A 10,152-nucleotide genomic window follows, 5' to 3' on the forward strand; every position below is an offset into this window, starting at 1 on the left:
CCTGTGGGCAGGCAACCATATGTGCCAGGAGCCAGGCAAAGGTCAAATCTTACTCTGCACCATCAAAACTTCATGACAATGGCTAAGCCCAAAGCAGATACACGCACAGGAAAACAAGAGCCTTCTTTCCACGGTCGACGTCAGAGGAAATACTATACTTGTAACAGTTTACTGCCAAGTCTTCAAAATAAAATGCTCATTTTGTCCAAAATTTCATTACTCGTTGGAACTAATAACGTTGTGTATCTGAGAGTATTAGTAATTCTCCAGAATTTTTCTAAAATTGCAGTCTGGTAACTACCTGCGTCAGAATCCCCTGAACTGCTTTTCTGAAGTGTGGGTATCTGAGTGCCACTCCTGACCAAGGGGAGACAAACCCTGCTCTTAAAACATTCCCAGGAGACTTTTCAACCTCCTACGGCTGGAAATGCTGCCGCAGCCGTAGCACATCCTTCTGGGCACTTCCCTTCATGCCTCAGCCGTGACCACTCACTGCAATTTGGCCTGGCCTCTCTCAGGGTTGGGTTGGAGCTGTTCCTTACACATGCGGGACAGAAAGGGCACAGCTGAAGGAGAAAGTAGAGGCCTCCACTCTCTGCGCATTTCTTTTCCCTGTGTTTTATGGGTGCCAAGACTGCCTGGGGTAGGTGCAGCAGGTTCTGCTTCCCTGCCCCAGCGACAGGCAACGCAGACTCCATATAAACACCCGCTTGCCTGCCACATAATCGTGCTGGGGAATGTGGATGGTGCTCGCTGTAGTATGACGTGTAGTAGATCACACAAGAAAAGTTCAGAAATTATTACAAATAGCTGTATAATATGTCCTTTCCCTCTCCATTGCACCAAAGAAAAGTTCATTTTCAGCCATCAGATGTGGAGGGCGGCCTCTTACAAATGATATATTTTCACAGAACCATAAGAAAAGCACCCAATCGAGGTAATCTGGACATCAGTGTCATCCTTCTAGGAGTATTCTCAGCCTGTTAATGCCTCTTTCAGAAGAAATGTTTACCATCATGTCCCTCATGGAAACACAGGGAGGACTCAGACCCCAGGGCAGTAAAGTAAACAGCCCAGGCAGCACTCTCGATGCAGCGCTGCAGTAACCCCTGACCTCTGCCTGCCTGCCGCTCCCTATAAACTGTGACTCCTGAGCAAAGCTGCCTTTCATCTTTAGCCCCAAAGTCTCGCCTTCAGTGTGCTCTCAGCAATGGTGGAGGGCGACCTGGATGGAGCAAGACGCAGCCCCATGAATACTACATCATTTTAAAAATGCAAACCTCATGAATCATCATTCTGTCCCCAAGACTATCTGGATGCTTATTTATAGTCCATGGTGGGATAAGTCAGAACTTTACAGCCCAGGGCAGTGGATCACAGCAGGAAGGAGAAACTCAGGACTGCAGATACTAGAGGAGTGGGAAGTATTGGGGGTGGAGAGAACAAGAGCCATTCAACAGAGAAAGCTGCAGAAGACAGCACAGAACATCACAAAGGAGAGAAAAGAACAGGCCATCCTTCCATATACTTGAGCCATCTGTGTGTATCACTTTCCACAGCTGACTCACTGTCCTGCCCCCAAAATATGTGTCAGGTTGAAACGTGTGGAGTGTCTTTCTAAACACACAGGGGAGAGCCTGCTACTTGAAGGAATGATCCCTAGGACAAACATATCTGATGGAAGCACATCAACAGTTTCCACCTCAGGACCTTTGGACCTGCTGGTCCCACTGCCTCAAACACAGTCACCTTTTTTCCTCGCCTAGCTCTCTCTGCCATCCTGCATGGCTGAGCTCTGGGGCCTTCCCAACGTGGCACTCTGGCCAAAACATTATGTCACTCTTCTTCCTTGCCATGACACATTCTAACAGCATCAGTGTGTCTACCTCACCAATTTTCTCAACCATACCTACATGACCATTTTGGGATTGATCTGTCTACCGTAGTAGATCAGAAGCTCAAGGACAATTAGGAGCTATGTCTGCCTTGTGAACCTAGGGCCCAGGAAAGGCATGGTGTAGCTGACAGCTGAAGAACATTTTCATACCAACAAACTACCTTGCCCTGCATGAACTATTTGTTATTGCTTGGGTTTTCCTAAACCACAGCCAGCTTACTTCCACTGCAGTGAATGATAGGCCTTTTGACGGCCTGTAATGATCTGGAACTGAAGAGCTAAGTCTTTGGAGAGAAGGAATAAAGGTCTGGCCAATCCTCTTAGTGTTTTCTAGTTGGTCTGAAAGCCAAGCCTGGAGCGTGGAGACTGCCTAAATGCCAATGAGAAGCACTGCTCTGCCCTACAGACAGTGCTCCAAAGATGGTGATAGCAACACCATGCAGAGCCAAGACCAGACTGCAGGTATCTGATGTACAGAGGTGCTGGAGAAGCCACGGTAACAAACAGGCTGACCAGCACATCTGTCCCAGAAGCCCACTGCCTCCCCACTGGTGCTAGCTCAGGACCACTCTGCAAGACAAGATCAGGCTTCTCCCCTGTGAGATGGGATGGAGGCAACTGAACTGAAGCTTAACATTGAAACTGACAAAACTCAGGGCTTATTTGGTACAACAGGGTCTCTGGGGGTGCCCTTCAGGTAATGAGGATTTTGGTATAGCTGGGCACAAACTCCCTCCTACGTATTTAATGATAATGACAGTTGCCAGTTTGAGGGGGGTTGTATTCTCTGCCAGATGCTGCAACTGGAAGGTAAACAATGGGCAACATGGAACCTCAAACTGCTTTCAAATTAGCAGAAAGTGGCTCGAGGGTCATGGAATGAATTTCCCCGACATGCTTCTGAAGCAGAGGGCAGCGAGAGACAGAAAGCAGCATTTATAGATGTGTGCCAACAGCTCAGCTAGGAGAAGGGTGCCTCTGAAAACAAACCACAACAGCTGGTAAACAGCCTCTCAAAGATGAGCACCTACTTTATGCCATATGCTCACCCAGTCCTCCCCCAAGTGGCACAAAGTCTGATTATCACTCCAGCCTTATAGACATGGAAAACTGATGATCTGATCAAAGACTCAAGCTGATCCTTGGCAAAACTGTGAGGTCGGGCTAAGAGACGGCCCTTAACCATGACGTGCCTCAGCCTGATGAGTTGCGCACTGGTTCAGAGACTGTACCTGAAGCCAGAGACAGGATTCTTTCCCTGTGGGGTTCCCGCTGCCCCTCCACAGCACCCAGGACTTGGTTTCCATCACCACCGTTGATGACTAATAGAATGAGACACACATTTTCAGAGCTAGTATGACTCACTGGGGTCAGCCCTCTGCAATGAGCATGCCCACCCCTCCTGGGCGTATGCAGAGTTCCGACAGGGAAGAGTTCATGCTCTCATTCATTTTATTCAACCATCCAAGTAGCCTCTGTGCTGAGCTCTATGGCAAAGGTCTGGAGCAGAAAGCTGTACACAGCAGTGTACCTAAAAGGAATTACTGAGCTAGAGATCCTGGCTTGGATGTAGGAGCCGGCTCCAAGAAAAAATTTTCAATGTTTGTGACACCTAGAATTTTGTTTATCAAAAACTACCACCACATGGTTATTACGCTCTTAAAGACTTCCCCTCACTAGGGTTTCATCCAGGATTTCCTGCTTGGGAAGCAATTCAAAGTGCTCTTCGACTACCGGCTGTGTCCAAGGCAGGAAAAAACTTAGGTGCTTACTTCAAGGAATATCCAACTATTAAAGATGCTAAAGTATAGATATATGCAACTACAAATCAAATAATAATGCATAAAAGTGCTATAAAAAATAACTTCCACTTGCGCCAGGAACTGTGCTTAGAGTTTCATAAGCTTTAACCAATATATGCTGATATATACTCACCAGCTGTTCATTTCCCTTAAGGAATTGCCCTTTCACCACCCTTAATCTGGGACACCCGATACAGACTCTATTACTACTCTAGTGCTAGAACCCAGCTCTGGCCCTGGGCATGTAATCCAGTCCCAGAGGATCAGTATATTTACTAATTTGCCCAAAATGATGGAAGGAGTACCTAACACCAGTAAATCTAACAAAGTCACTTTAGAGACATTTATTGGCATTATTGAGACAAAAACTCTATGACATAAACTTGTAGTGGTGATAAGCTACAATAGGGAAAAATCAGCCTGAGGAAAAAACTAACATATGGAGAAAAGGGACACAGAGCAGAAAGAATGACAGACATACATAAACCCTGAGTTCTAAGAAATAATATGAGCCCTTGGATTTAGCCTTAAATAAACCCAGAGTGTGAGAGTAGAACTGTCAGAGAGTACCTCCTTCCTTCCGCTTCAGCCAGCTTGGACTGGATTTTAGTTACTTACATGGTAATGTTCCCATCCATTGGATATACACTGTGATTATTTCCTTCTTAACGAATAAAAAAGTGAAGGCTCCATGGATAAACAAACTGAGGATATTTTAAACTAAGTACCAAAGGCTTTGTTGGGGCTGCATGGCTGCATGCTCTTAGACCAGAAACCCCAGGCTTGCCAGGCTGGTCAGGAGGGACCTTTGTTCTCCAACCACCAATGTTAAAGGGGAGGCAGGAAAGCTGTCCAGCCGCAGCCCCTTTCCTTCAGGGTGGGTTCCTATCTTGTTTGCCTCCACACCACTTGAAGGCCCCGCTTTCTGCAGGGCTCTATTAAACTCTTCACCCTGGACACTATCTTCTCCGTTAGTGATGCACAGGGATGGTTCATCTTATAACTGATGGCATCTTGTCCTAGGGGACGTATGTTGAAAAAATACTTGTAACCTCAGGCAAATTGATCTAATCTCTCATAGGAAATTTCTTCTTTGTGATCATCTCTGACCTAGGGAGATAAGAGCACCTGTGAGTTGGATCTGAGGAATTTCCCCAGGCTTAGGGTCACTTTACCCCATGAAAGGTAAAATGAATCATCTCAATTGTGTCCCTGTTTAGAGAGTGAGTGTGCTTGGTTTGATATATTCTAAATATTATATTGAGTAAATAAATAAGAAATGATGTATTATAAAATATTTAATTACTGAAATTACTTTGTCTTCTCAAGCAAGGGGTTGTGCTGATGTTTAGATCCCATTCCTCTAGGGGAACATTACAGGTCCAATTACCCGCTTGGAGCTACTCCTTTGGTTTTGAAAACAGCCTCATCAGCATCTAGGAGAGTACTCACCCTCCCAAGAAGCGGTTCACTGGAAGTTCTCTGGCCTGGGGCTGGGGAGGCCCAGAAGAACTCTGCCACACCTGCCTGGCAAGACCTACTTCTTTCCAGCAAGGGCAAACTGAAGAAAACGATAGAGCAGACAAGAGTCTTAGGCCCATCAACTTTTAAACTGCTCCTCTGTAATGATCCTTGCTAAATAATTATTTCTATCAGTGGTCATCTGGTACACAGGATTTAAGATAGCGGGTTCATTAAAGACAGCCAGGATCACAAACTCATTTAAGTCTCCTTGAACCGGTTTAATCAAAACGATTTTCTGCTGCTCTCCATTACAAGCCGAGTTTAGGTGGTGACAGATTAATGACTGATCCCCTAAGCCCTACCGCCTCCCTTGTCACCAGTCCTACCCACTGGGCCAGCCCCTGTTCTATCAATAAGTCCCATCTGCCCTTGAAACTCATTATAGCTGAGATGCTAAGATCACACGAGCAGATCCAATGCTCACAGCCAACCCGGTTCTGCTACACAGACCACCCGTTTCCACAGAGTCTGCACCTGAAGGAAGGAGAACGAGGGCTGGTCCTGGAGCTCTCATTAGGATCACAAATCCAGGCCACTCAGGAGTAAGATAAATGCCAGCCAAGGCAGCACTTCTGACCCTTGGAGCCTGCTGAAGGTAATTATCCTGGCGTTAAATGTCAGGGCTAGTTTCATATGTGCAAAAGAAAAGTGTCATGTTTAGTGTAAGCAACAATATTATTTGCATCAAATCAGAAGCTCATTATTAAGAGAAGATAAGGCCTAACATGACCTCCCCATCAGTCATGTTAACCTGGCTTCCTACTCTACTTTGTCAGCAACCTAGGGTTCTTTGCTGATGGCCTTCAGGCATTAAGCAGGGCACTTGCCACGTGGTATGAATGCAGGCTCACACATGAAACCCACTCAGCCCTTGTCTGGCTGCAGCACCTAGGCTCTTCCAAACCCCAGCTCTGCACCTCCGCACCTAATTCTGGTGAAGAGAGTTAAACCTGCCAGAAAGGAGAGAATGATAGTAACAGTACTTCTTTCATAGGATTGTTAGGAATACTAAGTGAAATGATACAGGATATACCTTAAACTATTGGTGACATATTCGTGACATACTAAGTGCCCCATAAGAGTAAGCTATTATCTATTTCTCCAATGCTTCAATCATTTAATTACCACCAACATAAATGAGTCTTATAAATATTTTTTTAAAAAGAAGAGTGAATAAAGAAATGTGTGACAGCATAAGTAAACAGCAGACAGGAGATTACATGACAAAATAGATTAATTCTGTTCACCTTTATACTCCAGTGCTTAGCACATGGCGGGCAGGCAATTATTTGCTGGAATAAATGAGTGTAAAAATGAACAGAATAAATTCCCGTTCCAACAATGGTCACCAAAAACCATATCATGCCAGGCATAGTGGTGCACACCTGGAATCCCAGCACTTGGGAGGCTGAGGCAGGACGATCACCCTGAGTTCGAAGCCAACCTGAACTACATATCGAGAACCTGTCTCAAAAAAAAAAATCCATATCATATTCATGCATCTTGACCTCAAACCATGGAGTTGTATATGACAACTGAAGATAAGAAATTATTATACAACTTAACACAAATATTGCAAGCATTAACTTCTGCCTCTCTTCCTTCTTGATACTGTATTTGTGCAAAAGTTGAGGCCTCCATCTGTCCAAAACATCAGAATTGCTAGTGCTTATGAAAGAATAATGACCAAATAACAGATCACAAATGCACTCAGAATCAGTCATCTGAATGTTGCTACAGTTCCCTTAGATCCATAACTATAGGCAACGAACCATGAAGTAGGTCTGAAGGTTTTACTTCTGTACCAGAGACTAGTGGCTATCTGTGCACCTGGAGTAATAAGACACATTCAAAGTAGTCAACAGAGGCTGCTGGGCATCTCAGGCAAAGCCCTAGCACACTCCACAGTCAAAGGGGCACAGCACACATCTCACCATATATCCACTTCAAAACTGGCCAGTGACGACCACCAATGGGTACAGACACCTCTCTACAAAGAGCTCTTAACTTTCCATTTTGGGTCCCAAAATCATTTCTCAACCTCTCTCCCACAAGCACAACAAAGTAACAAGTTGAAGAAGAAGTTTTCTTTCACACCAGATTTCAGAAACTGACAAGCATCGTCACACTAATCTCAGGACATGGCCCTTCAAAGTTATCAGAGGCTTTAAAATACAAAACAAAAAGCCCAAACAATAGCAAAGAAGCTGGGGCTCTGTCACGCTCCTCAGTGAAAATGACTGGGCTGGCTGAGCACATGCAACACGAGCTGCCGCTTTGTGTCCTGTCCTCGGAGTGGCCTGTTTCTAAAGAAAGTGATCTTTTCCTCCTTGGTCCCAGAGGACTCAGGCTTTGTGGTTATTCCAAGTAAATGGCCCAACTGAAGACAATGGGACTTGCCTTTAGGGTGTTATCTAGTCTGAGCCTCACAGCACTTTGAAGAGGTCAATGGCATTAAATTATGTCTGAGACACTGCTGGTATCAGAAGACTCTGTGATGCATATGACATGGTTGATGACTGAGGAGGTCTAAGATATTTCTGAACATTTCTAGATAGATGTGCTTATTGCTACGCTGGATCAAGGTATTGTCTTTAACAAACTATATGTTGCTAAAAGTAATTAGTTTAACACATAAAACTTTCAGAAACAAGAAGCATGAACTTAAACTTAAGAGTTTTTCTCTTTTTGTTAAGCCGTGGAGATATATACAATATCTAAGGCAGTATTTCCTAGACATAAGAATTGCCAAGTATGTTTATTTAAAATGTAGGTTCCACCTAGCCCTCACCCCAAAATATGGAATCAGAATCTCCAGGGGAGGAGTATGGGTGCTATAATTTAGCAAGCACCCCAGGCAAGTTTCATCATCTGTTAGGTTTGAAAAACAATCATTCAACCAAGGATAAAAATGTCAGCACCACCCATAAGGAAGATAAGAAACAAAGAGAAACCCAATTCTTTAAACACTTAAAGCTAAATGGGAATTAATAATAGTATACTCATGATGCACTAGGCATACAAACCTACAGCAGATATGAAAGTAGAGCAGCCCCTTCCACAAACCAAACCCCAGGGACACAAGTGTTTCCCACCCCACCCGCTTCCCTGAGAGCCAAGGCACCTGGGAAGGGGGCTGTCACCTTTTCCAGACATGGCCCAATCCGCCCACCTCTAGCAGAGTTTAGCATTTGCCCTTCCCTCAACTCTATCAAAACTGCGATAATAAAAAAAGCACCATTACTTCCACCCTAGGTGAGTATGAATAAAAGCTTCATGGTTTGAGCACCAATTTCAGCCACAGGCAAAGGTAGTCAATGCAGAATCCCTCAGATCTGAACAGAAAGGGGATGAGGGGTAGTTAACAGCAAGTCAAGGACATAGTGAGATGTGGAAAGGTCTTCCTGGCGTGGGGAGGGTCGTAGGGGGCATGTCTGTTATAGAATAAGGCACCAAACAATTGTAGAAGTCCAGTGAACATGAAAGCCCCTTAACATGGACAAAGCAGAGGTGGAGGAGGGATAAGAGGAAAGAGATAAGCAGGCCCCTACCACAGGCTATGGGCACATCTGTCCTCTGGAAGTGGACCGGCAGAGAGTGCTCTTTAGAAAGCACAAGGAAACCTCTGACATCATCAGTGCCTCAGAGGGCACCCCCGGAGAGGGCAGGGAGACTGGGAACAGGGCTGTGAGCGATCCCATGGAGATCCCCCACGCACCTCCCACTCCAGAGAACCTATGAACCATGAACGATGACAAGAACAAGGGGCTTTGTGGCATGGATGAAGGTGTCATTCTTTTCCAAGTGTACGCTGCCAAAACATTAGTGCATCGCTAAAAACTGCTCCAAAACAACAAGATAGCAACGCATGTGAACACAGAAGCTTTTCTCTCGTTAAGCCTTAGACATTTGTACAATATTTAAGGCATCACAAGGATAGGAATGCCTAACGTTAAGTACGATATGATATCAAACTTCCAAGCCCCCCAAAGGTGTGGCCCCAGCCACCTGGGGCACTCTTGGGGCTGGTAGCAGCTCCCATGGCACAAAAGGGATGCCATCTGCTGGGAAGCTGGCAGCAGGTGTCTCTTGCCCCATCTTCTGGGGCACACACCTGGGAAGTGGCAGGCAGCCTTGGGGCAGAAGTAGGCAGCACAGGTGCCCAGGAATAAGTTTCTCCCCTCCCAGGGCTCTTCTTCAGGGAAGGGGACAAATTCCAAGGGCCACCTGGTCCCTTTCCCCCTCTGCTAAAGACTCTAGGGGTTAAAGCTGCCAAATATTCTCCCTAAGATTTCAGCAGCCCACAGCCAGCACACCAGTCCCACCTGCTCAAGCCCTCGCAACACCTGGCTCCCTAATAAAAGAGCTGGGGCCCCAAACCGAACCTTTCCATTAGGGACGCTTTGGACACGGCCCAAGGAAGGTCCAGATCACTGCCGCCCCGTGGAGCTTCTACCTGGTCCTTGGCAAAGTCGATCATTGCCGGCAGATCTCAGAAGCTTAGGGAGCGTCCGTGCCCACAGCTGTTTGTGGCTCCTGCTAGGTTTTAGTGCGCTCCCGTGCCCGCCTCCTGTAAACATGGCACACCTGGACCACAGGTAACAGAGCACCGTGCCTTCGAAGTTCACTCTAAACTTCCTCTCGGGCAAGACGCCCCGGCCCGAGCCTCCCCAGTGCCTCCCGCCTGGCCGCCCCGGCCGCCCCCGGAGACCCCCGCCCCAACTCCGTCCCATCCGCCCCGCCCCGCAGCGCCGAGCCCGGTACTCACGTCTCGGAAGCGGTTCCAGTACTTGTCCCTGTCGTACTGGGAGACGGTGCTCAGCCACTGGTCATTGTCTAGGAAATTGCCGTTGTCCAGGCCCGCGCCTCGGGCGGACGCGTCCAGGTGCCGGCTGTCCACTTGCAGCAAGCAGCAGGCGGCGGCGGCCG

At 46.6% G+C, this 10,152-nt stretch overlaps 1 protein-coding gene across 1 annotated transcript in view; it reads right to left on the minus strand.

Annotated features, from left to right (window-relative positions):
• The window catches only part of Spock1 (sparc/osteonectin, cwcv and kazal-like domains proteoglycan (testican) 1), a gene marked incomplete at its 5' end in the record, with an annotated part of 510,842 nt that extends 500,690 nt beyond the window's left edge, over positions 1 to 10,152 (minus strand). Inside the window, 1 exon segment of the mRNA XM_005376592.2 lies at positions 9,992 to 10,152. Within this exon segment, the coding sequence (XP_005376649.2) occupies positions 9,992 to 10,152 (161 nt within the window).

The sequence above is a fragment of the Chinchilla lanigera genome, unplaced genomic scaffold (assembly GCF_000276665.1).
Source record: "Chinchilla lanigera isolate Chin_1 unplaced genomic scaffold, ChiLan1.0 scaffold00007, whole genome shotgun sequence".
NCBI lineage: Eukaryota > Metazoa > Chordata > Mammalia > Rodentia > Chinchillidae > Chinchilla > Chinchilla lanigera.